At 45.8% G+C, this 26803-nt stretch overlaps 2 protein-coding genes across 2 annotated transcripts in view; both read left to right on the top strand.

Moving 5' to 3' along the window:
• Nucleotides 1-6575, top strand: part of LOC143420906 (disintegrin and metalloproteinase domain-containing protein 12-like) — a 28514-nt gene extending 21939 nt beyond the window's left edge. Inside the window, exons 21-26 of the mRNA XM_076889552.1 lie at nt 866-974; nt 1687-1755; nt 2704-2772; nt 3599-3664; nt 4072-4223; nt 4829-6575. Of these exons, the coding sequence (XP_076745667.1) occupies nt 866-974; nt 1687-1755; nt 2704-2772; nt 3599-3664; nt 4072-4223; nt 4829-4895 (532 nt within the window). The 3' untranslated portion in view covers nt 4896-6575. The remainder of the gene's footprint in view (nt 1-865; nt 975-1686; nt 1756-2703; nt 2773-3598; nt 3665-4071; nt 4224-4828) is intronic.
• sema4aa (sema domain, immunoglobulin domain (Ig), transmembrane domain (TM) and short cytoplasmic domain, (semaphorin) 4Aa) lies at nt 6290-26428 on the top strand. Its single transcript, XM_014410941.4, has 15 exons — nt 6290-6313; nt 9816-10110; nt 16590-16750; nt 16846-16908; nt 17270-17368; nt 17503-17593; nt 18623-18745; nt 20603-20730; nt 20818-20999; nt 21777-21915; nt 22185-22374; nt 22545-22660; nt 22919-23082; nt 23858-23928; nt 24038-26428. Exons 1-15 carry the CDS (start codon nt 6290-6292, stop codon nt 24745-24747), a joined length of 2556 nt encoding a protein of 851 aa, XP_014266427.3. The 3' UTR covers nt 24748-26428.
• The last annotated feature ends 375 nt before the right edge of the window (nt 26429-26803 follow it).

Genomic DNA, 26803 nt, shown 5'->3' on the forward strand with positions numbered 1-26803 from the left:
CCCGTTAGAGTCAGAGAGGTGATGAAGCGCTGGACCGATGGATGCTGATAAAGTGTCGTTGACATGCTCGCCCGCTTCCTTCACCTCACTGACTGTCTGCTCTCACCTGTGGAGCAGAACCAGGTCAGGGCTTAAAGCTGTGCGGGTCCACGTCTCCTCCTGCAGAAACTAAACAAAGTCAGAGTTTGAGGCTCCTTCAAGCACATCTCAGGACGCGCTTTCCTGGCACAGCTTTAAGTCTTACCTGGATCCTTCCCACCTGACTCCTCACAATCAGCTGTTTCTTTTCCTCAGCACTGACGTGAAAAATGTCTCAAAAATCTGTTTTTCCAGTCAGAAAACTGAGCAGCAGGGCCTCGTAATGTTTGTTCTACTGATGATTTATAGATCTAAAAAACGAACGTTGTGCTGTTAAATTTGGCCAAAATCACCTTCATTAAAACAAACACCCAATGAAACGTCTGGTTGTCTATGATGCTGCACAGCTGGAGCTGCTCAGTAAACAGACTTTTTAAATGAAACTTCTCATATATGGGAAAGCCTGCGTAAACACAGAGCTTTGATTTTCACAGCCAGGAATCAAACACAAAGCAGAGTGATGGTGTAGTGTCCAGCCTGTAGAGCGGCTCAGGTGATTAAACACATGTAAAAACCCCGAGCTCCTCGTGTCCACCCTCCACAAACCTGCAGCAGCTTGAACTGGTGCGGCTGGTGTTGTGTTTGTGGCCTGTAGGTGCGGTGACTTTAGATCAGCTGTTCTAAAAACATACAAACTGTAATAAAATAAGAGCATCACAGAGATTCTGAGGACGAGTCCACACCTGAGCTGCCCGTGTCTCTTTGATTTACTCACCTTCTCGTCCAGGACTCCGGCGATGGAGCGAGTGGACGGCAGGAACGGAGAGCAGGTCCGACCTCTCAGATACCACCTGAACCCTCAGACGGACATCCCGCTGACCCCGCCCCAAAAAGAGGTAACCAGAGTAACCGCACAGACACGCCGACACTGACTGTTTGCAGCTGGAGAGGTGCAGCACGCCATGGCAAACCGCCTGAGCGAGCATTAAGGGAATTAAGATGTGTGTGTGGAGAGCGAATTTTGTATTTTTGAAATCGGTCTTTTTAATAGTAAAGATTTGAAGCGAACTGTGGAGGTTTTGTTGATTTTCTGTGAGTGAGGTCTACCACTCGTGGTTTGGGGTTTTTCTTTATTTTAATCCACGAACACCTCCTACGTTTCCTTTAAAACGCACCCAGTTCTTCTAAACCTCATCCTGCTAAATATTAGACTCTTTCAAAGGCATCGCCCTTAATCTCTTGAAAAGGTTTCTTGTAAGCTCCCAAAATATATTTCCATATTTCTCTTCTTGTATCGAATGACATCACAGACGGTGTTACTTTGAGCATATATGACTGTGTGCGCTGTGGCGCCGCTTCCTTCGCCCTGCTCCGTTCTGAGTAAACTTCCTGTCTGCAGTGAGTAAAATTAATACTGAGACTCGAGCAGAAGCGAGCGAGGCTTCGCAGAAACATGAAGTGAAACGTCGCCGACGGCTCAGAGGAAGTGGCACGCTCCAGCACCTTTTCCTCTTCTGTCTGACATTAACACACCTGCCCGTTTGGCCTCTGACCTCTGAGTCTGTCAGCTGTCACTCTGCTTCTGCTTCCTGTTTCCTCTCCAATCAGGTTCATGACAGACCTGCTCCTCCCACTAAGCCACTCCCCCCAGACCCTGCTCTAAAACCTCCACCGCAGGTAACCGCTCCCCTCTAGGTGTGTGCGTGTTCAGGTGTCCTGAGTGTGTCTGCGTGTCGTCGTGATGCATGATGTGTGTGAGTCGTGTCGTCTTAGTCGTAGCGAATCATTCGTGCAGATTTAAGTGTTCAGTGGAAAAGCAGGAAAAGTTCAGCATTTTAAAAGATCCTCAGATTCTCTGCGTCCCCGAGACCTCAGAAATAAAATCAGCTGAGGTCGTCTAACGTGTCGCTCTGGGCGGGACTCTGTAAGAGACGGTCAGCAGGGAAAATAAACCAAAGACGGCATCAGTGAACACAACGAGCAGCAGCGACAGGAAGCACCGGCTACGTGAGGAGAGTGAGGCGTGCTGGTGCGTGTGGACTCGTCTACTTTTCCTTAAACATGACACTAATTGAGCAGCCGGAGGATGGCGGTCAGCTGCATTTCCAAACAGCAAAGGCTTGAAGGCGCTCTTCATGCCCGGTTTCAGGCCCTCACACACCTGCACAGGTAGATGTGTTGGCTCGATGAGGTGTTCAGCTGAAGTGGATCCTGGACAAACCAAACGTGCTGCAATCTGCTGCTGCTTCTCCCTCCTTTCCTGCAGCAGCGAAAGCTTCCCAGCAGAAGTGCAGCCAAACACGGCGTGTTGTTTTCTGAGGAGTCGATCAATAACTCTCCAGGACTGCGAACGACTTCAGTGTTTGTTTGCTAGCACGAAAGTGTTTTGGGTGTGAGCCGCCACAAATGCCACATAATTAGGAGCACGTTATAAATTTTCATAGCTGAAGTACAGAAGCCGACTTCGTCAGCTCAGGTGGATGCTCACCTGCAGAGCAGCCTTAACGAGGAATTTTGAGGATTCCCTAAAATGTTGAACTCTTCCTCGCTGACTCAGCTCGGCCTCGTCTCCACCTCCAAACACTGACTCGATGTTCTTCTGACTTTTTATTTCTGCTGCTTCAGTTGGTCAAACAGCGACCGGCCCCCCCCACCAAGCCTCTGCCCCCTGACCCCCCCGCCCCCTCCAACCAGGTACGCTACCTGTAGTGTGTAGTGTTACTGTCCGTCCCGTTTGTCTGCAGTACGTGTGTGTGTGTGTGTCGTCTGTTGGAACGTGTTGTCACTGCTGATGTAGCGCTGAAGTTAAAACAGAACCCCACTCAGCAAAACTGGAGCTCCGCCTTCTTGGTCTGTTAGTACAGTGACCTCACAGCAGCCATGTTATTGGTTGGATGATGTCAATAAAAAGGCGCCAGCAGCACAAACACGGTCCAGAGGTCCAGTTCAGGTGAAGCTAGCAGATACCTGTCAGTCAAAGAGGCCACGCCCCTAAAAGTGCAAACTTTAATCCTTAAATACAAATTAGCAGAATTCACCCTGGACTGACTCACTGCTGCCTCTGCTGGATGTCAGAGGAACTGCAGCTGCTGGTGCTTCATTTTCAGGTCCCGCCGCTCCAGTCGAGTCATAAAACTCTAAAATATTTAAATCGAAAAACACAAATAAGAAATAGAAATACCCCCTCACACCTCCCCTAATGCAGCAGGTGGTCAAGTTAATCTGAAGTTCCAGGAAACTGTTGGTGCCAATCAGCAGGTGAAACATCTGCCTGACAGCCTAGTTTGTCTGACCCATGTCTTTCCTGCCTGCATGCTGCGCTATCAGTCTGATATGAAATAACATCTCATTAGTGAGTCAGACCTCTCGGTTTCACGTCAGTCAACAGAGAATTTCAAAATAAAGCTCAACGACCTCGAGTCCTCGCCACCTGCTGTGCTCTGTTTCCTCCTCACGTTTCCTCGTCTTTGTTGCTGAAGCTTCACTCTTCTTCCTCTCTTCTTCCTCGCTAACCCTCCAGCAGCTGGTGAGTCGACCAGCTCCGCCCAACAAGCCTCTCCCCCCTGACCCCATCACACCTGGACAGGTACGCCCTACCTGCATGCTGCTAGCTGCTAGTACATAGAGAGCATATAGTAGTGCTAGGAGCTGAAATGGTGATGAGATGGATCAATCACTGTGATTACTGAGAGCTGATGGTCAGACTGGCTGTGTGAGGGTGTGATGTGATTGGTTGGCTGGAATCATGCCCAACATTAATGAGGCGTTCAGGAACGCAGGTGAGCGTTGGGCATGCAGGCTCCTGATTGGATAGAATCACCTGTTTTATCATTTCAGACTTGGTAAGTTTCAAAGCTGCAGCTGATTCATTCGTAAAGAGGAAACCAATCAGCCGTTTTGATTTAAAAAATCCTCCAAGCTTCTCCATGATGTCACATTTCCTTTGAGCCAGCCGAGCAGTTACAGGTGACACTCATTTGTTTCTTTCTGCAGGTTTCTGTTCCACTCAAACCTCTAGTCCCAAAAAAGCCCCGCCCTCCAGCCATGCCGTCCAACCCCTACCTTCCGCCACACCCCGTCTACAACTCCAACAGTAAACCGCCGCCACACGGGGCAGTCGCACCTGCTGCTGCCGGACCCAACAGGTACACCCGACAGCTTTTTGTCTCTTTCTTAAAGCTTTCTGATCTAAGACGATGACGTAAGTGTACTTCCTCAAGGTTTCCTGTAATCTGACAGGAAGAGACATGAGGACATGTTTGCATCATGAGTGAAATTGCAGCTGTGTTTGAGCCAATCCGCTCGTCCAACAGACGAAGAGTGGAGCTAATCGTTCAACATGTACAGTTGTGACTTTTTAACAGGAAGCTGCTCTTTTTGTAAAGTGTTGCACAAATGCCAGGGCGTGAAAACGTGCGAGTGAGGGTGGCGGCTTCCTGTGGCGGGTATGCAGCAGGGCGGAGGCGCTGAACTCGCAGGAATCTCTGCAAATTTGATTCAGCATCACACCTCTCAGCACATGAAACTAAAACAGCGTCAAGCATAAACAATAAAACCTGAGAAACCAGAGTCACAGGCGCCAGTTTTGGGCGGGAGATTTTTAGGCCTGAAACGGTTTGAAGATGTAAACGTGTTGAAACTGAATTTGAAACGTGTGCAGGAGCTGTTTGCTCCGCCGAAGGCCGTCTCTGATGTTAGCCTTAATGTAAAAGTGAGCCGTGAGCTGTAACGTCTTCTCTCCTCTGTGCAGACGGCCTCCTCTTCCTCCGCTGCGACCCGCCGTCCCTCTGAAGGTGGAGTCCTCTCCTCCGCTCTGACCCCCCGGGTGACCTTTGACTGATCACAGAGCAGCTGAAGGTGGAGATGATGGAGACTCGCTGTCACCGGATTTCATCCTCACGAGTATTAATGAGCGCTGCTGTATCTCTGGAGTTCAGTGCCTTGCTCAGCAGCACCTCGGCAGCGGTTAATGTGGATGTTTGGGTGACGTCACGTTCATTCAGTGCCTTGCTTAAAGACCCTCGCACCGACCTATGATTAGTGGTTTCCAAACTGTGGTCCGCGGCCCATCTGCAGACGTTTCGGTTGTTTTTTTTAAGACGTTGTTTTTAGTGAAACTTTGTTTTTTTTAAATAAACGCGTATGCGCCCGGACAGACTTCCTGCCTGCTCCAGGATCTTCTGATCAACAAAGACTTGGATGAATGTTCGAGTGGGCAGCAGGAGATGAGTCACAGATTTGCTACGTTTTATTTTCTGTTACAGAGAAAACAGATTTTTCCACTTTGCTCGGAATATTTTTATGAAGATTCCCACACACAGGCTCGAGTCGCTATTGGACAACATCCTCGCTCTTATTTTGAAAGCTGCACTGCTGCTGACCCGAGCCCAGCTCGTGTTTCCCTACAGACGCCGTCTCTGCGTCCGCAGCTGGCGATGACTCTGTGCTCCTCCCTCTCCTGGGATACACAGTGAGCTGGACGAGCGACCAATCACACCCTGCAGCAGGTGTACAGGAAGTGCTATCACCAGCTGAGCTCCGCCACAGTCAGAGGAGAGGCGGCTGACGACGGCTCCTCCTGGCACAGAGCAGCGGTCCGGTGCGTTGTGATCCATGCGTGACTTCCTGCCTCACTGATGCCGCATATGCAGCGTCACTGTGCAGGAAACGCCGCTGTCAGGAAGAGCGACTGCGAATAAAGCTGTAACGCTGCTAACTGTGCTGACTTTATTCTGAAAATGTCTCCATCCTAACTTTCACGTATTCACAGGAATAAAGTAAGACGAGGCTTTTGGCCGTCATCACTTTGATCTCAGAGCTTCAGCCTTTATTTTCCAAATGTCACAATAAAGGATCAGGACTTTATGCTGTTACGTAATGTCAGTGAGCTTTTGTTTTTTTAAGGTTTCTACTGTACAAACGCTGCTCTGATGGCGTCGGTCTTTTCAGCTTTGCAGGTTTTATTTTAGTGCTTTTTATGTACGTGTGTACTTTGACTTTATTGTGAAAATCTGAGGTTTTTGTTCTTTTCTTAAATGTTCGCCACACCTCTCTCGCCTTCGCCCGCATGTTTCTACACCTGCTGACTGTGTTTAATTTTGCTGGCTCGTGTTTTTTTTATTTTCTGAACCCGCCTTGAGAGCAGAGACAGCAGGAATGTGCGCCGATCGTTTGTAACGTGACACCAAAGAAACGCTGGGAGACTAAAGCGATGAAGATTCAGAGGAAGGTTGATGTGAGCTGCTAAAGGAGCAGTTTGCAGTTTAACCATCGCCTCGTCGCCTTCTCGCTTGCAGCTGTGTGACGTGCTTCAATTTAAAGACATCTGAGAAAACGTGACTGTTGCCTTTTTGTAGTTTCTGTCCTTGGATCCTGGAGGTGGACCGAGCGGTCCCCAGTCACCCCGAGAGGGCTGGGGGTTGATTCCTGTCCAGCCTGTGTGCCTGCTATTAGATTAAACTGCAGTGATGTGAATAAAAGAAAGTCTGACACCTCAACTTCAGTTATTTTGTCCCCACAGTGAATAAATGTTTCTAGGTGGTGTTCAATAGAACAGACAGCTGCTGTATTCAGAGCAGATTCACATAAACCTACAGTAAAATAAACATATCAATAAAAGATATATATATTTGAAACAACCTGGCCTTTCTTCTAGAGTAAGAGCGGATGTGCACTTTTTTTTTCATTTATTATGAAAAACCAACGCAAGAAGCATGGAGGGTAAAACCCCGAGTCTGAAGCCTCGGGCTGTCGTCGGGTTTGAGTGACTCGGTCTGCACCAAGTGACTGAAAAACCTGGTTATTCCTCCTGCTTCACTAGAACGAGCAGAAGCTACAAAATGCACTTTGCTTTTCTCAGTTTGACCTGAGACCCTGAACTCAGGAAGTGTCGCTGAGGTCAGATCATCTCTAAGCCTCCTGCGCGACCGCAGGAACCACGGACTGTCGACACAGAATAATAATAATGGATTGCATTTATAGAGCGCTTTACAATGCCACTATTCATTCACTCTCACATTCACACACTGGTGGAGGCAGCTACAGGTGTAGCCACAGCTGCTCTGGGGCAGACTGACAGAAGCCAGGCTGCCATATCGCGCCATCGGCCCCTCTGGCCAACACCAGTAGGCAGAAAGGTAAAGTGTCTTGCCCAAGGACACAACGACCAGGACAGAGAGCCCGGGGATCGAACCGGCAACCTTCTGGTTACAGATGTGCTTCCCAACCCCCTGAGCCACGGTGACGCTCATGTGACGTCACCCACTGGTTTTTGCACTTTGAAGCTTTACTGCGAGTGTTTTGGACTTGAGTGACCACATCTGGACAAAGGGTGCAGACACTGACTCCTGCTGATCAGTGCAGAGATCCCTGAATGTCACTGCTTGTTAGTACATTACAATAATAATTACATTAAAATGCTTGGACAGCACAAACAGAGTCACTCAGAGAGGCCACGCCCTTTGCAATGCAAACTTTAAGCCTTAAATAAATCTCAGCCCTGCAGGTCGCTGAAGCCTCGTTAATGTTTATGAAGCCAAACGTCATGAAACCTCTGAGGTCTGCTGATCCAGATCACTTTCTTTAAAAGTGTGGGAATAAAAACAAGAAAAAGAACAAGCTCACATTCAAAGGCAGGAAGGTGAAGTCCAGGCACTGACGAGCTTCTCCTTTCTCAGTTTCTGGCTCGTTTGTTTCTTCGTCGTCTGTACTTTTTCTTGTTTCCAGAGGGATTTTTCTGTCTCCCCTGAATTTCACAGCAGCGTCTGTTTGTCTGGCTTCTTTGTAGAAGTGAATCTGAATAACGTGGGGAACAAAAGCTCTCGCTTTTCCTGACGCGGGCGACTTTCTGCAGAATTATGAACTCCACTGTAAATAAACTGTCTCATGGAGGATGTGAAAACAAGACGAAAAAGTCAGATTCAATCTCTCTCAAATAAATAAATAAAAACAGCTGTAATGCTCGGACATCAGAAGACTTCCTGCAGATGTTAGATTAGATGTTGGCTGCAGACTGAAAACTGGCTGATATTAAGAGTATTTACAGAGTGTGGAATCACTCCATGACACTGATCATGTTGCAGATGCCGTGAGCTGCTGTAATTATGAGGGGTTAAAGAGATTATGGGGGAAACAGCCTAAGATTTGTTTGTATTGCACATGTTGGGGCGATCGTGGCTCAAGAGTTCGTCTTGTAATCGGAAGGTTGCCGGTTCGAGCCCCGGCTTGGACAGTCTCGGTCGTTGTGTCCTTGGGCAAGACGCTTCAGCCGTTGCCTACTGGTGGTGGTCAGAGGGCCCGGTGGCGCCAGTGTCCGGCAGCCTCGCCTCTGCTGGCTGTGGCTACAATGTAGCTGCCATCACCAGTGTGTGAATGGGTGGATGACTGGATATGTAAAGTGCTTTGGGGTCCTTAGGGACTAGTAAAGCGCTGTACAAATACAGGCCATTTACCATGTTTGTCTCCACAGCGACCTGTAACTTTGTAAACCCCCACATCCACCTCCGTCCATCACCGCCTCCTCTCCTACCACATCCACTCTAATAGAACTCCTCGGTTCCTCGGAGCAAGACAACATCTCCCGGTCTGACTGAAAGCATCCTCACATCGATCTTCACGTCCATTAAAGAGTCCAGCAGACTGTGAAAGTCTCTCTCTCGCCTCTGCCGCAGGAAAACCAAGCAAAGAGCACTTACAGCGGGCTCGGGTCCCCCGGAGACTTCCCTCCCCGAGCCGCATCACTGCCGTCCAACACAAACGAGCTCGGAAGCAGGAATTTCCTTCCTGTGTTACCTCCCAGCACACGCTCGAGTCTCAGATTCAGCTCGTGAAGGGCTCTGTTTTCAACATCAGATGGTGAACGCAAACCTTCACGCATGACTTCACAGTCACCCGCCACTTTGTTAGGTACACCTGTTCCACTGCTCGTGAAAGAAAACATCTAATGGAAGCCACTCCATCCATGTGGAAATGATAAAGTTCAAACTGAGCAGCAGGTGAGTGTGGCGTGTTAGCTGGAGTCAGACACTGCTGATCTGCTGGGATTTCCCCTCGTAAACATTTGTAGAGTTTCCACAGAAAGATCCACAAAAGTCAAAAAGATCCAGTGAGCAGAGGTTCTCTGGGAGAAAATGAGCTGATGGGAACAAAGTTACAGCTCGGGTCTGCAGAAGAGCATGTCTGAATGCACAGCATGATGGGCCATAGCAGCAGAAGACCACACAGTGTGCACATCTTCTGATGAGCCCTTCCAGCACACAGCACCTCAAACAGACGCCTGCCCAGCAGAGCACTGCAGCAGCTGCGTGGTGCTCTGCTGATGTTTCCAGCGTTTAGATGAATCTCTGCCATGAAGAATTAATGCAGGTCTGAAGGTGGAAGGACTCAAACCAGGTGTAACTAACAAATTGGCGTGTGAGTGTTGTAAGTTGCATTTTAAAGGTCATCACTCGTGCTCGGTGGCTTCTTCGCGTTGGAGCAGAAACTAGTTGAAGTGGTCTTCAGCGCTCGTCTCCACCGCGCTGGTTTGTAGGTCAATGCTTTTTCTTCCTGTACATGCGTGCCCCATGGGGTGAAATGGAAAAGCAGTGAGTTGATGAGGGCGGATGTGAAATAAGGTGAAGCACCGCAGAGGAACACGAGAAGCAAAGAGAAAACCAAAGTCTCCTGATCAGCTTTCAGAGGAACAAACGAGACTCTCATTTTGGCGTCTTTGGTGAAAATAAGTGTTATCTGCACAGCGTGACACGAGCCAGCTCAGCCCAGCACTGAGGCTGTGCAGAGAAGCTTCCACCCTCCTCCCTCTGACCTCCGACCGCTGCGAGGAGGAAGCTGTGGTCGTGTTGCTCAGTGATCAGAGCCGCATTGACTCAGAGCTCGGCAGAGGCGACAGACGAGCTGCACGTTTAACAAAGCTCTGCTCCATCACCTTCACCAGCTCATCCATCATGGCTCTCCCAGCCGTCCTCCTCCTCCTCCTCCTTCTGTTGAGCTCCGAGGGTTCCCTCTCTCCTCCGCGGATCTCCTTCGCTCTCAGTAAGTCCAACGCTTTGTTTTAATTTTGTGCTTGAGTCTCGCAGAGTCTCCGTCCCTCCTTTTTTATTGGACGGTTCTGTTTTTTCTTTAAAGGGAAAAAAGTTTATGAAATCTTTGGATGTTTTTTAGTTTTGCTCCCAAAAGCAGATTTTCTCAGTGCGGGGTTAATAATGATTACTGTGATGTGAGAGGTGATGTTTTCACATCTGTTTGTCTTGGAAAAACAATGTAAAAGCTTTTTTTGTTGCTTCAAAGTCAGCTGATTTTCTGTCCGCCTGCACGGCAGAGATGCGTCTGTTCGGCCTGATGGCGCTTTGCACGAACCATCTAAGGTCTTATCTTTGTAATATCTGCTGTGATGCGTTCACTTCCCCGGGGATCTGTCCTCATTCCGAGCTTGTGAAACAGAGTTCGGTCACATGTTCAGCTGAGACTCGTGAATATGACGAGTTTGTCTGAAAACAGGAAAATGATCTAACAGGAAAGATTTCACACATAGCTGCATGTTGCAAACATTAACGCACCAGCGCGCACTGCGGAATAATCCTTCGTTGTCTTACACCGGCGCCGCACTTCACCCACGCTGCGTGCAAACTGATGTATTTCACGTTTCTGACACCAACTCGGTCCACACAGTGTTTTTCTGTTGTGCAGTCACATGCAGCCGGGTCAAAGCTGTGCTGTGCGGGGCGTGGACGCACAGAGGAGTCGTGCCAGATGTTGTGTCAGCTGGACGGACTTTCAGAGCTATCGCTTTCTGTAGGCTGCAGCTGTGGCCGCGAGTTTTCCAGGAGAGTTTGTGCAATCGTTTGGCTTCGCACGCTGGAAACGTGTATACGTGTTTACAGCAGTGGGATCGAAGCAGCTGGGATTCATCATCAACTCTCGCGGGAACCTCCGCACTTCCAGATTCTCCCACCCAAACCCGTAATCCGAGCGAACTTCATCATTCTCCATTCTTTGCTTCTGATTCATATGTAAATGATGCAAACCCCATCGGGAGCAGCCTCTGTCACCTTCAGTGTAAAAACACAGCTGCTGGAGGACAGACTCGCACCTCCGCCAGCTCCAGCTCACTGGAACCAGTCACGTAAGTTAACACTGCTGCTGACAGGCAGGATGACAGACGTGACAGCATCCTGTCAGGCTCCAGAAGTTGGAGACAGGCTAAGTTTGCGGAGAGAAGCGTCGGGCTGAACGGCACACGACAGCTTCCGAGTCTCAGTAACAGCAGTGTGGGTGCAAAACGACCCCCGGCACCTTCAGCAGGAGGCCTGCACTCAGAGCTTGGTGCAACAGTCACTTCTCCATTTCAGAAAAGAAGTTGGGCCTTTATCGAGTTGAGCAATGGCATCAAGTAAACCACTAGCTTTGGTTAATCGATTTATTGGTAAATTTATTATATCCCAGAGCGGCCAATTAACACCTGTGTGTAAGAGAACAAAGAGCTCCAACATTAGCTTAAACAGTCACAAGCAGGTGAAAGCGTCACTATATCATCTCACTAGTTTACAGCTCCACATAAACTCTGTTAAACAACAGTTTGCTATCACTTATTAAAGGATGGATGAAGCTCGTGCCACTGCCAGCCAGCTTCTTGTTAACAGGTAACATGCGTTTCTTTCTGCTTCTCCTTTTTCCTACTTTAAACTGAAGCAGAAACTTTTTAAAACAAATATATGTGAAAATATATCTCAAATATGTCTGACCATTTAAAGGCCATTTACACAAAAAAGAGAAATGTAACACTGATGATTTCTAAACTCAGAATGACCTTACAGCCTGAGGCTTTTTACAAAATGGAAACAGAATAATCTGTGCATGAAGCCTTTATTCAGTAAAGGATGTAGTCGTTGTCTTAAACAGCCCCTGAGAGCAACAATACACTTCCTGTCACATCGTCCTCCCTCCTTTCTCATTTTCTGGTCCACGAGTCAAATCGTTGATCTCCACTTGTTCCTGCCTGTTCGATGACTGTCACCAAACATTCAGATCCCTTCTAGAAACATCCCACAGTGAGTTGGCAACTGCAATACATACTGATATATATATATATATATATATATATACAATATATATATATACAATATATATATATATATATATACAGTATACCCAAGTACAACCCTGGAGTCTGTCCAGAAGTTCTTCCTTTACAGTGTTGCTTGGTGCGCAGCAGCAAGGTATGGTGACTTTCTCATTTGCTAGATCATCTTCCAGCCTCTCCAGACTGGCTGCAGTTCACCGATGGCTGGCTCGTCCGGCCTGTATCAGTCTCTTCTGTCTCACGCTCGGCCAGTTTCAAAAGCCTGCGACTTTGACAGCCTTTTCACATGGTTATGGTTCTGGTTATGGTGGCTAGCGCCGTGTTTCACACAGCCTCACGCAGCCACAGTGACGACGTGATGAAAGTCTCTCACATCTCCCCCCAGAGCTTGAAACAACAACAACAAACAGCTAATTAAAGCACGCTGAGAAAAGGTTGGTGAGAAAACTTTTGTACATCTGTTAAGCTCCTGAATCCATATTCAAAACCTTGGAGCAATGCTGCACTTTAAGAAACTTTTGAATGTGCAACAAATTTGTTATAAAGGTCAAACACAAACAAGGGAGCCCGAGAAAAACGAAGAGCAGAAACCAAGCGCTGGACTCAGCACCAACACCGAATCAGAGGAGAGCAGATCAACGAGGACGACGGCACAGCAATCAGTGGATGAGCACATTAAACATCTTTCCTCTCTCTGCCAACACACACCTGTGACCGTGTGGGGTGCATCGCTGCAGCCACGCCATTGGCTCATGAGTTTCCCGGTCAGGCTGCTGATTGGCTCTTTGCAGAACTGCTGCAGAATTCTCTAGTTTTCCACTCAGGACTCCTTCAGCGGCTCTTTAATGTCTTTGATTAGATGAGGTGTGTTTAAACGCTCTGCTGTGAATGCTGGAGAGGACGGCGGGGGACACTATGACATCATAAATCTGTCAGCGCACGCTGGCTCCTAAAACTGCAGCACACCTCACATCAAGCCGTTCGTCTTAGTGTTTTCGGGACTTTTGTGGCCATCAGATCGTTATTCATGCGGGCATTTAGTGACACATAAAAACCCATAAAAACCAGTCTGAGTCAGCGTAACTATGGTAACAGACGTTCATTCATGCCTGCGGTGAGATTGGAAAGCAGAAGTAAGTTGTGATGAAACCAGAACTGCGTATAAGACACAGTTTAGCAAGATTTAAGGAAGATTTCACTGCCAAGCATTAATGTTTCAAACTGTGAAACTCGATAAGCCACTTTACTAAATTTAATGAAGTCACCTGTCAACAGTCTCCAAGTTACAACATGCTGCAGGTTTGAGATCACCCTGGGTCAGCACACCTGAATCTCATGATTAGTTCATTACCAGGCCTCTGGAGAACTTCAGGACATGTTGAGGAGCTCATTCAGCCGTTTAAATCAGCTGAAACACCTAAAACCTGACGCCTGGAGTTGCCCACCCCTCCTCCAGGTGATCAAGTTGTTTGAACTGATCCTGCCAGGCCTCTCTGCGACTGCTCCAACAATCGGATCAACTCAGAACTCGGATCTGGTTTATTTAGTTCTTCTATCACAACAAAATGAGGTCAGCTGAGGCTGAGATGACTGCATGTTCTCGCGGTCGCTGTCATGGGGAAACGTATATATATATTAAAAACCATAATCAACCACTCTGTGGCATGTGTGATAATGAGAGGGTTTATATTTTCACCAGGTTATGAGCTAGAGTGAGGCTTCAAACAAAAAGCAGATTTAGTTAAAGAAGAGAGAAGTCGAGGGAAAACACAAAGGAAGAAGCTGTGAAGGGAACAGCGAACAAAAGCAGAAAACAGTGAGAGGCGTTTTGTTGCCGTCACTGATCCTCAGCAAGGATTCGCTTCACTTTTCTGTCCTTCGCTGTGAATTGCGACATGTCTGAGCTGCCCTGAGCGGCGCTTCTTGGAAAGCTGTTCACCGGCGCTCCTCGTCCTCTGAGACCAGACAAACTTCCTCTGACAGGACTTCTGCTGATCGGAGTCTGGTGTTTGTGATTAGGAGACGCTTTTCTGTCAGTTTGATCTGTTGGTGTTCAGATGATGAGCATTCTTTTGGTCCTGAAGTGGCTCCACTGAGCAGTTTCAGACCGTCCCTCTTCGGTCAGAATAAAATCGGACACTTTTTCTTTTTTCTGATGCTTCTTATTACTTTCAAGCATTCAGATTCTAACAACAAAAAACAAACAAACAAACAAAAACAATTAAAAAAGCACAGGTGCTGAACTATTAAAAACAAGTTCAGTGGGTGCAGAGTCCTTAAAAACCTGTGAAAGGTTGCAGGAATTCATCAGCGCTCACATTTTCACCCCAGTACTGTGCAAAAGTCTTTGAGCTGCCCCTCATTTCTTTATATTTCTCTTGAAACACAGAATGGACACACATCTGTGGTTTTGCGTTGATGTTTTAGTGAATATCCTGTGAAGGTGACGTCATCGATCAGGCACGTTTGAGGTGAACAAGCCTCCGGTGGGTCGATCGTCGGACGGCTGTTTCAGTACAAAGTTAACGTGGTCACTGCTTCAGGTTCTCTGCTGACAGAAACATTTCCTTATTTTGTATGTCACAGATTCTCAAATCCTCCAGCTTTCAGATAATTTTCAGGTTTTATGACCTTCAGTGGCTCCTGGCAGTTTGCTGTTCAGTTATTTTATTTGAGTTGTTGGTATCAAACTAATCTCTGTGAAAAGATTGAAATATCTGGTAAGATTTCTGGTTGCTCGTTACATTGCGAGTGTGAGTCATGCTTTGGTTGCATGCAAGCTAAAAGTACGTCCCCAACCGGCCTCTTTTTTTGCAATTGTTGAGCAAAAAGCCTACATGACAGTTTTTATTCATTAACCGCACAGAGAAAGCATTGTTTAGGTGTGTTAAAGTTTTCTTTAAGCAAACAATAGTATTAAAGCTCTTCGTGCCTTTGGAAATCCAAATATGGTCACCCTGTTAGGCTAAAAGTCTGCGACGCAAACGAGGGTCCCGTTAGCTGATGGCGACTTTACGTTTTATTGTCTTCGGCTACGTCCACGCCTACACGCGTATTTTTGAAAAAGCTGATTTTTCTGATGCGTTCGCAGCTTTCTTCCACACGTAAACGGCGTTTTCGGTCACTGAAAACAGATTTTTAAAAACTCCTGCCAGGATGGAGATTTAAAAAAACTGTTTTCACGTTTACGTGCGGACGAGGAAAACGCAGAAAACGCAGCGTCAAAGGTGTGCGCCTTTTGTGACGTCACGCTGTGCGTCACGTTATTGTTTCGGTGAAATGAATTTCTACAATACTGTTAATTTTACTCTCTGCAGCGTTTAAACGACTCAGTGCTGCTTCTATGCGCCATCTTTGTTTACTTGTTTTACTGTTTCTGATTGGCCAACATTTCTACAGGTTAGGAATATATCGCCACCTGTTGCTTGGTATGTTTCTGGCAGCGTTTTCCTTCGTTTTTGGCGTTTATGTGTGGACGTAGCCTTTGCACAAATATATCTGCATTCATAAATAATAGCCAGGAAGCGCAGGAAGTACTGAGCCAGCTTCCTGTTAAGTTCTTAAAAGCGTTCAGATGTAACATTCAAAACTCTAACGAGCAGAAAGCAGTACAAGTGAGTCGCGTCAGTAAGAAGGGGCCATCTTTACTCAAGCTTAAAGGAGTAAATCAATAAAATGTCACGTGATCAGAAATATTGCAGAGATGGCAGCAGTGCGACTGAGACACTGTAAACAAGTCTACTGAGAAATCTGCTGCTGAGATGTTTCTTATTTTTAAATCTTATCGTTCATATGTGGAGAGTTTCTCTGCAGCTCTGAACCACATCCTCTCCAAACCTGCAGCCTCACAAACAGGCAGTGCTGCTGTCTCTGTGCCGGTCAGCTGGTGAGTGAAGTGCACGACATGTTGCGGGTGCTCGCTGAGCTGCGTCCTCTCACCTCCTGTTGTAGTCTCCGTCTTTATTTATCCCTGTCTGAAGATAAGCTCAGCAGAAACCACAGCGCAGAGCGAAGCTGTAAAACTTCAAAAGAAATCGCAGGAACTTTGTTTCGATGTTTTCATGTTTGATAAACTTGCTTTCTTTGCTCTGTTTGCACTTCTGACTAACACTTATCTAAACGTATCTCTTTAAATTGACCCGCCCCGTGTAATGACCCTTCTGCGGCGTCCTTAAAGGTTACAGAGCGTTTTCCCACACACGGCTCAGACACGCTGCGCCTGAATCACCCTGCGTGTGAGCTTGTAGAGCAAGGCCCTTATGTTTGCTTAATATTAGCTTCCTCCAAGTGTTTGCTGAGATCCTCAGGTTAGATTTCTCTTTGAATCTGCTGTGCATCCAGCCCCGAGTGTCGTCTTGAGTCCAGCTCCTGTGCAACCTGGAGTTTCCTCAGACGGTAACAGCTGCTGTGGTTTCTGTGTGTTTGTGTCCAGACTCCACGGAGAGACCTCTGCTCCACTTTGGCCACGGTGACCTCCACAACACCACCGCTCTGCTGCTGAGCAGCGACAGCTCCACTCTTTACGTTGGTGCACAAAACGCCATCCTGTCACTGGACGTTAACCAGAGTGATGTCATCAGACTGAACAAGAAGGTGCTCAGAAGAAACTGTTTGAATTTTACTGAAATATTATTACTTTTACTGCTGAGGTCCCGTGATGCCCAACAGTTCGTCTGTGTTTTGTTCAGGTGCAGTGGAGTCCGTCTGATAAAGAGACATCGGATTGCACGGGGAAAGGAAAGGATTTAATGGTAAATATAAAATCCACACACAGCAGCAATTGTGTATGAATATGAACACTTTTTCTTTTCACTGTATGGTGAATTTTCACCAGTAAGGAACAATCCAAATGTATTTAACGCTGCAGAGAATTGAAACCCCGATTCCTGGACCACATCGCTTCACTCCACGTTGGTCCCTCCCTTTTCTACCTGGCCCTAATGTAGCTGGATATAAAAAAGCAAGAACACCCACCAAAGATAAAACTTTGAGATATTTTAACCAGAAGAGCTTCGTACTGTTTAAAGCTGCGGAGGAGTCAACAGGAGTACATATGGGAGAGGACGTAAAGGAAAAATGTAGAGATTTTATTCAGTTTCTGTTGTTTTGCAGAATGAATGTCCAAACTTTATCCACGTGTTGCAACCTCTAAACTCCACCCATCTCTACACCTGTGGCAGCTACGCTTACAGCCCCCAAGAAGCGTACATCGTAAGTTCATACATGCTGTCAGCTTCAACCAAGTCTATTAACCAGATGAGAAAAATCTTATGTCCTATATAAATGCTTCCTAACAGCTCAGACACAGTTGGATGTTCAGCTGAGCTTTTGTTTGTCTTCATCAGGACACCCAAAGCTTCTCCATTGTCAAAAAAGTCAGCGCTAAAGGTCGCTGTCCGTTCAGCCCCTTCGAGAGGAGCGCCGTCGTCATCGCAGGTCAGTGTGCTGAGTTGCAACTTTCCGCTGGGCTCGCATTCAGCGATAAAGTGGTCAAACCTCAAGCTGTTTGCACGTAACTCAGCAAGAATCTTTGCAGAGTTGATATTTTGGGGATGAGGAGTGCTGCAAAATTTGAATCTGAATTTAAACTACTTTTCATTATTTTGTTTTTTATCTTCCTTTTGTTTTGCAGAAGTTTAGTTTCAGTTCTTTCCAGAGTTTTTTTTTTTTTTTTACACATTTCAGTTTAGTTTCAGAGTAACTGAGAGTGAATGTTTAGCTTTTATTAAGTTTCAGTCACAGTTTTACTTCGGTTCTTTTTTTTAAATAAAAATGCAGTAATGGAGTATTCAGTTTGAGCCAAAAGTTTAGCTTTAATTACATTATAAATGAAACGTTATTTCTCACTTAATTTCCATATTTTCTTGTGTTTTTGTTGCAATATAAGTTTCAGTGGAGAAATCTGTAGCCTTAACTTTGTGACCTTTAATGTGTAGGATGCAATGCTTTCAAAAACAAGTGGAAAACTATCTGATTCACGTTGGATGTCAGTTGCAATAAAAAAAGTTTTGTTTCACCTTTTGCACAAACCACAGTTGCATGAGAGAATTTCATATGAAGCACAGCATCTGTGGGTGGCATGGTGTCACTGGCTGTGACCCACAAACCAAACAGCAGCAGGGTTTACTCTCTGACACGGAGCGTGCCTGTCATTTCCTTCCCTGTGCACAGCAGCGCGTACTGTGTTATCTCCTGCATGCACTGCATCAATCTAATAAAAGAGCCAAAAATATATTTAAAAATGTATCAGATGTACGGCTGTTTTCACGACACACTGGTTACTACGATCGCTAATGCGAGGAATATTAACACTGATGTGCGAGTTGGCACACATGAATAATACACAGTACATAATGTGTACTGTGTTGTTATTTGACCAAAGCAGAGCAGCATTTGTTGTATGTTCTCACGTTAATATGTGCTTTAAAACAAACACCCGGAGCTCTCCTGTTTATTTATGTGCAGACGGCGAGCTGTTCACAGCCACAAAAACCGACTTCAGAGGAATCAAACCACAGATTTTGCGATACTTCAGCAAAGACGGCCGTCCAGACGTCAGCCTGGAGACGTCGATCCGCCTACTGGAAGGTGAGCGAACATGATCAGGATAAATCAAGCTGTAAAAAGCTTTGTCACAAAGAAACTAATGGGTGCAGAAACTAAAAGAACAAACTGGACTTTTCTGCTTTACACCTGAATTTCACTGCAATTTCAGGCAAATGAAAAACCCTAAAATATGGCATCACAAACACACAAGAACCGGACTGAAACTAGCGTAACAAATTCCATTTCCCCCCGATGACCCAGAGTTGTGGTATGACCCACTTTGCAGGTCTACATATAGGCTTGCTCCGCCCCTTTTTCACCTCTTAGCTCATCAAGCAAGGAAAGCAGAAAACGCATATATTTAAAGAAGGACTAATCTAAGTGTAGTGTTATGTGTAAGCTTCTGCTGTTACCCTGATGTTTGGTAGATGTCCCCACGTGTGGCTGTAACTGCATCACGCTTTAGTCCATATCACACTCATGGATCTGCATCAGTGTCATCGAATGTGGGCTGTTGGCCACAAATGGTAAAAATAATTACTGACATCTGTCTCACACACCTAAATGCATATCTGTGATAATGTGATACGTCTCACCGCTGAAACCACCACTAATATAGGAGCACGCGTAGGAGTCCTGTCACACCCCCAAACTCAAGGTGGTGAAAGAGAATTATTTAAAAAAGCCACGTGTGTGGGATTACTTTAGTTTTTGAGCAGGTGAAACTCAGGCCTTGGTTTCCAGCCTCAAGTTGGAGTGCAGTTGACATATGCAGTGTAATGATTGGGGTGTCCGATCTTTAATATGTTAAAAAAAGTAGCTTTATAATCTATCCTGGACTCAGAACTGTGCAAAGATGGGACTGGAGTCATCCACACTGGTGTTCAGGTCTCATCTTCTCATATCTGAGTCTTCGTCAGCATCTCAGTAAAACTGTCCACTCGACGCACAAACCAAAGCACCTGTCCAGTTACCGGAGCCTAGGTGTCTCTTCATTGTTCCTGTTTAAACAGGTTCCACATATAACATTTGGTGCCACTAAAGACCAGGATGAAGGACGTCACTCTTCTACACATCCAGCTGACCAATGTCAGCCAGGGCACAGTGTTTATGCTGCAGCATCCTGCATGGGCATGGTAGGGCAGGGAGGCCAAAGCCTTAGTGGCAAATATAAATCGTTGCACATTCAGTGCCAGGTTTTGTACAAATGGACAAACTCTTCTTGGCCCTTGGAGGTTGGGTCTATGGGGTCCGAAACAGCAAAGGTTCTGTCCGGTTCAAAGCTACTCTGCGTCTTTGTTGGAGCTGCTGCTCCTCCTGAGCATCCACAAGCAAAATCCTCAATTATTAGGTCCGCCTACTAAAGCTCGGATATTCCTGTGATGAGGTTGTTGTGAAGTAACTCAAGAGACGTGTTCCTGACATTTAAACTACATTTTTATTAATGAAGAAGCAGAAAAAGCTTCCCATAACCTGCTGCAGTAGCCTCGATGTGAATCAGCGTCTTACACATCGAGGCAGTGACTCTGCCAACACTTAGATGTTGGTCATAACTACTGTTCTTTAAAACACTGACATGGAAAAACCACAAAAACCTCGTAAACATGGATCAGACATGTTTGTGTCAGCTCAAATACTTTCAACCAAACCACAGCTGTGAGGTCTGCAGAATTCCCTGCGTTCTGTCTCCAGCTGCTCATTTCCTCTTTGTCTTAGACGTCGCAGTGTCTTTGTCGTTTTAAAAAGTTATGTCTGCTGCACATAAACACATCATATTATGTGTTGACTCTTTCTCCACCCATCGGTCTGTCAGCTGAGTACTTTGTACGCTCCAGATGTATTCAGACCACATGGCACAGACTCTGTTCTGTACTCACTTCCTGCACTTCTGTATTTCAGAGCCTACATTTGTCAGCTCATCACTGGACCCAGCAGAGGGGAAACTCTACTTCTTCTTTAGTGAAGTTGGAAAAGAGTTCAGTTACGTAGAGGATCTGAAAACCGCTCGGGTGGCTCAAGTCTGCAAGGTGACAGCAAACAGCGAGAGCGCATAATGTGAATGTGCGTATTACCATTAATATTACATGAAGGATTGTTCTGTGCTGGTTTTACAGGATGATGTTGGTGGAGTGAGGACTCTGCAGAAGAAATGGACGTCCTTTACCAAAGCCACTCTGCTCTGTCAGTTTGAGAAACAGCTTCCCTTCAATATTCTCCAGGATGTGTTCACCCTCCCGCCACCAGAGGGCGGCGACATTGCTGACACTCTGTTCTACGGTGTCTTCACGACTCAGTGGTAGGTAAACAGGAAATAAGAGGGATGATGTTTGGATTGTTCTGGTCTTAAATGTTTTAACTGTCACATTTTTTATTAAAGCCATTTTACATCTAGTTACTGCCAAATAAACAGCTGAGGGTCAACCCCCGAATTTCCCAGCTTGGATGTTCAGATGAGTGATTGGTGGCTGCTCTTACAAAGCGTTTTCCATGCTGTGGTTCTGCCAATTACTTATTTGGGACTGAGCGATGAAAACCACATGAGCCAGGGTGGCATGGCTCCATGGTCGACAAACACAAACTAGTAGCAGAAAAAGAAAAATGGTCCCTTCCTGCCTGCCCAGGGGGCCCGATACCCCAGAGACCCCCTTCACAGCTGAGAGATTTAGTGTACAAGAGCAAATTTGTGCCGTCTTTATGTTCATGCGTGAGACAATTTCAATAAACCAAGTTTTTAAGAGACAGTCACGTTAAAATAAACAGTGGAAGATCAGAGGAGTCTTCACTGGATCATCGCTGGGCTGACATGAGATTCTTTCTTGAACTGCGTCTTTGGGCACATTTTCCTTTAATGTATGGGATATTTGGTAACCATGGCAGCGAAAGCAACAGAACCATCAAATTCAGCAGGATCTCGTGTATGTCCTGGTTTTAGGCCAATCATTGTTGACTCAAATAAAACAAACCCACAACTTTAGCACGTTAGCTCTGTTTCTAAACGTACCTGTTCAAGTCAGGACGTCTCAAATCTGTCTTAAGGACGTCGAGGTAACCGCTGCAATCTGGTTTATTTCAGGTCCAGAGGTCCAGAGTCTGCAGTTTGTGTCTTCAGACTTGAGGACATCAAAGACGTGTTCAAGGGGAGCTACAGGACCTTCGTAACGGGGACCCACCAGTGGAGTACGCAACAGGAAACACACAGCTACCTGGGAACGGTGGGGGGGTTCATTTCTTTCTAGACTTCCTGAATCCTCAAAGCAATCGTAAAATCAAAGATAGATTTGCTAATTTATGTCAGACATACTGTAAGCACCTTTCAAGTTTCCATCTGCACTTTACTAAAAACGTTTCTTCATTAACCCACTCGAGGAGAATAAGATGCAGCAGAAAATGCCATAAAAACAAAAATGATTTAATGCCGTTTGTCATAAAACGAGCTGTGTTTCCAGATCTTACTGTTTGACCCTCTATGTTCTCCTGACAGTGTGGACTTGGCAATTCTACTGACGCTGTTTTGGGGGAAGTGAAGAAGAGTTTCCTGACCACAAACCCCGTGACGCCTGTCCGCAAAGGTCCGGTCGTCGTCTCATCGGAGCAGCAGTACAGTCGCGTGGCTGTGATGAGAGCACGCGCAGCCAACGATGAACAGCATACCCTCCTCTTCCTCATCACAGGTGAGACTGTGAACATAGACGAGCCCAAGCAGTCAGTGCATGGACATGTGATCAAAATGATAGTTCAGTGATGTAAACGGTCACATCCTGCTTGTAGTAACGAGCTTTGAAGGGTAGTTGTGGTTCTTGCATGACTTAAAACGACTTATCGCTTCTCTCTACTGTCCAAGAGTCTGGATTTCTCCACAAAGTGGTTTTGCTTGATCAGGGTCCTTGGGTCATTGAGGAGATTCAGCTCTTCGCCCAGCCTCAGACGGTCCAAAGCGTGGTCCTCTCCACCTCCAAGGTAAACTGCACAATTCATTGACTGATCAGCAAACAAAGCATCCTGTTCACATTCAAATGTTTTTGACTCGCACCCAAAAAATAAAAAGATCAAAAGTTAATCTTAGAGAACTACTGGGAAGCACGAGCCTTCACGCGGGTGCAGGTAGAGATGTGTACAGGACGACTGCGTCTCACAGATTTGAACACCTGCGCTCTGAAACCTGAGAGATCTGTCAGATTCGCATTCGTCCGGCTGACTGTTTCTCTGCTCCTGCAGGGAGTCCTCTATGTGGGGACATCTGAAGGCGTGACTGCCGTACCCGTGGCCAACTGCTCGACCTACACAACCTGCAGTCAGTGTCTCCTGGCCAGAGATCCTCTGTGTGGATGGAGCCGCGCTAGCAGGGCCTGTGCCCGTGTGCATGGTGGTCATGAGGACATGTAAGTAAAACTCACTCTGAGATAGTCCAGAACAGATGTGACCTGCACATACAAAACAAACCATCAGCTTTCTTTAAGATTCCTGATTGATATTTGTCTTTTTATCTACTACACTTTAAGAAATGAGTCTTGAAATGATTAGATGCTTTAGATGAAACCATCGCCGGCTTTTCAGCCCTGGATAAATAACACTAACATTTCTGAAACCCTGATTTTAGTTAAAATTATTTCAGCAACAATTCAGCCGCAGGACTCTGGCAACCGTTGTTGTAATAATTGTAATTGTCGCTATTCATTCATCGGAGTTGTCTTTGCAGCGCTGAGAGTGATGCCACATATAGCAGATACTCTCTGGTGTTTCTGACACGTAGACCATCAAAATGTACACGTCGCTGCAGCTCGAAAACTATCACCTGTGTTTATTTTAGGACTAGAGTAAAATAGAATAGCCCTTTATTGTCATTGTACACATTTAAAGAAACTGCACAAAAGCAATACATTCTCTAATTTAACAAAGCTGCAACCACCTGAGAAAGAGGGCTTTATTTAATGTGGGGACATTAAATTAGGTGATGAATGGGTGAGCTGGAGCTTCGACCATGCTTAAAGCTGCAGGTGGAGCATGTCCTGTGAAAGGATGAATGTGGAAGCAAAGGGCCAACAGCTCTACAACCAACGGACAATCTGCAAAACATGAAGATGTAAAAAATGTTCGAGGATTTTTTGTTGTCGTGAGAAGCTAAAGGTTCACACACAATGTTGTTTTCCTTTTCAGGGTTCAGAACCTGGAAGACAGTAATGTGGACGACAAATGTCAGGGGCAAACCGAGGCCGAGAAGATCACAGGTGATGTACAAATCTGTTGGCAGATACGGAGACTGAGAAATTCTGTTGAACGTATTCTGGAAACAAGCTCAGAGTTTTAACCTTGATGCTGTAACATTGCTGCCTGCAGTGGTCCGCGCTCACATGAATGAAGTGGTGAGGCTTTCGTGTCTGACACCTTCCAACTTGGCCACTCTGACCTGGGCCTTCCCTCAGTCAGAGAAGCTCTTCATCCAATCAGATGACGGCAGTCTCAGCTTCGTCGTCACTAACGACACTTCAGGGGTCTACCGCTGTGAGGCAGAGGAAGCCGGGTACAAACAAGTAGTTGAAAGCTATGACGTACAGCTGATGCGCTCTAACTTGACCCCAAGAACCCATGAAACTGCAGGGCCGGACGAGACCTACGAGAGCATTGTTACCGACGATCCAACAATGTCTCCGACACGGCTCATACACACCAATGAATACACCACCAATGACAGAAAGAATGGATTTACAACCAGTCCTACGGGCAAGGTGACCTCCAAAGAACATCGCGGAACAAACAGGAACCTTCAGAGCAGTAGTTCTGACACACAGTACGGAGTGCAGCTCGACGACGTGACTCCGAAGGAGAAGAGTTACTACGGTGAGCTCGTAGGTGTTTCACTCATGCTGGCCTTGTGCATCTGCATCATGATTCTCGGATCGCTCCACATGTGGCAAAAAAGGAAAGTTAGTCTCGGGAAGGATCCACTGGTCACTCCGGAGGAGGGCGCCAGCATAAACAGGCCTGTGGAGATCTGCTCTCTGAGCAGCCGGGCGGAGCTCGAGCCTGAGCTGAAGGTGGTGGAGTAACTGAAGACGCCTTAACTTGCAGCTGGTTTAGCCGGACAGTTATCGCCAAAGACATCGTGAAAGTAGGAGAGTGTAAGAATCCTTGGAAAGCAGTTTGAGATTTTTAATGTTTACCTCAGTATTTGAGTCGTGTTTTTACCGCAGCCTAAAACCAAACGTCGCGAGCGTGTCGCAGATGTGACTGAGACACAGGGGGATACCTCACAGTCTTACAGTAGCACCTTAACCCAAGATGGCTCCAAGCTAAAGCATAATGATGGGACCTTTATTTCCAAAGTGAACATCGTGTTTTATTCAATAAGACCGTAAACTCATCAGGAAAGAGTTGGCTGAGCTCACATATCAACGGAACAGAGCGTTGTTTTCAGATGATTCAGACGTCTACATGATTGGACTCGTTTTCACCCCCTGCTGGCGAATTGAAAGACTGCAGGCGTAAAGCACCTTTCAGCCCCATGAGCTACAGTTCTGTAATAATTATAGAGGAAATGGAATAAGTCTGAAGTCTGAGGTCTCAGAGCCGGTGGACTTAGGCTAATGCTGTGAAGCTAGCTCTTCTTATTTACTTTAATATTAAATACGCTCATTTTGGCAAAGGTTTGCCTGCTGAACAAGACAAAGAGGTACCTGCTTTTCTTTAAAGTGGTGTAAAGTGTAAAGCTTTGAGTCTCAGTGCAGTTTATAAATGGCTGGTATACAAACACGTCCCCCCTGTGCCGACAGAAGCAAGCAGCTACCACAGAAACTGCAGAGTTTGGTACAGACACGTTCTCTGAGGTTGTCTCTTGAGGTCCACGGGAACCTTTAATGCATCTGCTGCTTGATATGAAATTTAAGAAAACATTTGAATTGTTTCTGTTGATGCTTGAGTTTCAGGGTCCTTTTATTTCCTGATGTTTGTAGGAGTTTTGTGTTTTGTGTCTGTTAATATTCTTTGATTTTAAATGTCGGTTGTGGAACCACTTTTCTGTTTTAACTCAGGGCTTTGAAAACGGTGATAAAGGCAGCGGGTGTGTTTTATTAGTTGACATTAACGATGTCTTTAAGAATGGATTGAACAAATCATCCTGCTTACACGCACTCGTTTTAATCTTTTACATTTTTTATTTAATAAGATCTCTTTTGAATTTACAAGGCAGGTCGACTTAACCAGGACAAGGATTTATTTTTTGTGTGAAACTGTTCAGTTTTTATAAAATCTTGCCTCATATCAAGAAAAAGCTCACTTTTTTCTATTTAACATTTCCTGTTCCTGTTCTTGAGACGATGTTTTAATTGTTTGTTTTAAGTTGTATTTTAGTTTTTGGTTATTTTTCTCAGTGACGTGATTTCCGTGTGGATTTTTTGCACGCTACAGAATTTCTCTGTAACTCAGGCAAAATTGAATCTAGTGTTAGTGAATCCGATGCATGTTGAAGGACTGATGTTTTTATGTGTGAATACTCGGATAAATCATCTATATGCATTGCAAAGATTTAGGCTACTAGAAGAATATATTTGTGTTAAATGAATGTGCACAGTTGTCAGTCACTGTATGTGAACGAATGTATGTAAACTGTTAAATGTGAAACCTGCTTTGAATGTAACACGGGCTAAGATTCAATAAAACAGTCAATAAATCCATGCTTTATGATTGTAGGTATGAATGAATGTCGCCCCCTTGTGGTGTAAGTGAACTACACACGTGAACTTGTCGAGGTTAAGAAATGAGGCGACTGGTCATTTCTTTCCTGGTATGTTGGCGTAAGATAATCTGGTGTTGCTCAGGCCTAATGTTGAATGTCCTCTATGAGTTGAAATCACCTCCATCGTTACTTGATCTCCAAAATGTGAACAGTCGTCGATAAATCGCGAGCAGAAGATTTATCTTAATTTGATCACCTCATTTGGCAAAATTTCAGGATATGCCTTCATCTAAAACCTGTTAATGACAATTTCACATATCTTGGATTGACTGTCCCTAATGATCCCAAATAATTTTTATCCATATTAAAGCATAATATGGAGTCATGGAAAATTCTTCCCTTATCCACGATTGGTCGTATAAATTCCATAA

This window comes from Maylandia zebra, linkage group LG11 (assembly GCF_041146795.1).
Source record: "Maylandia zebra isolate NMK-2024a linkage group LG11, Mzebra_GT3a, whole genome shotgun sequence".
Taxonomy (NCBI): domain Eukaryota; kingdom Metazoa; phylum Chordata; class Actinopteri; order Cichliformes; family Cichlidae; genus Maylandia; species Maylandia zebra.

What these genes read in the sequence shown, in the direction of transcription:
- sema4aa (XM_014410941.4), top strand. Translation starts at nt 6,290, where the DNA reads ATGAAGATTCAGAGGAAGGTTGAT. An exon ending in CATGGTGGTCATGAGGACAT is followed by an intron (nt 23,083 to 23,857) that starts GTAAGTAAAACT and finishes TTTCCTTTTCAG; the next exon opens with GGTTCAGAACCTGGAAGACA. An exon ending in CGAGGCCGAGAAGATCACAG is followed by an intron (nt 23,929 to 24,037) that starts GTGATGTACAAA and finishes TGCTGCCTGCAG; the next exon opens with TGGTCCGCGCTCACATGAAT.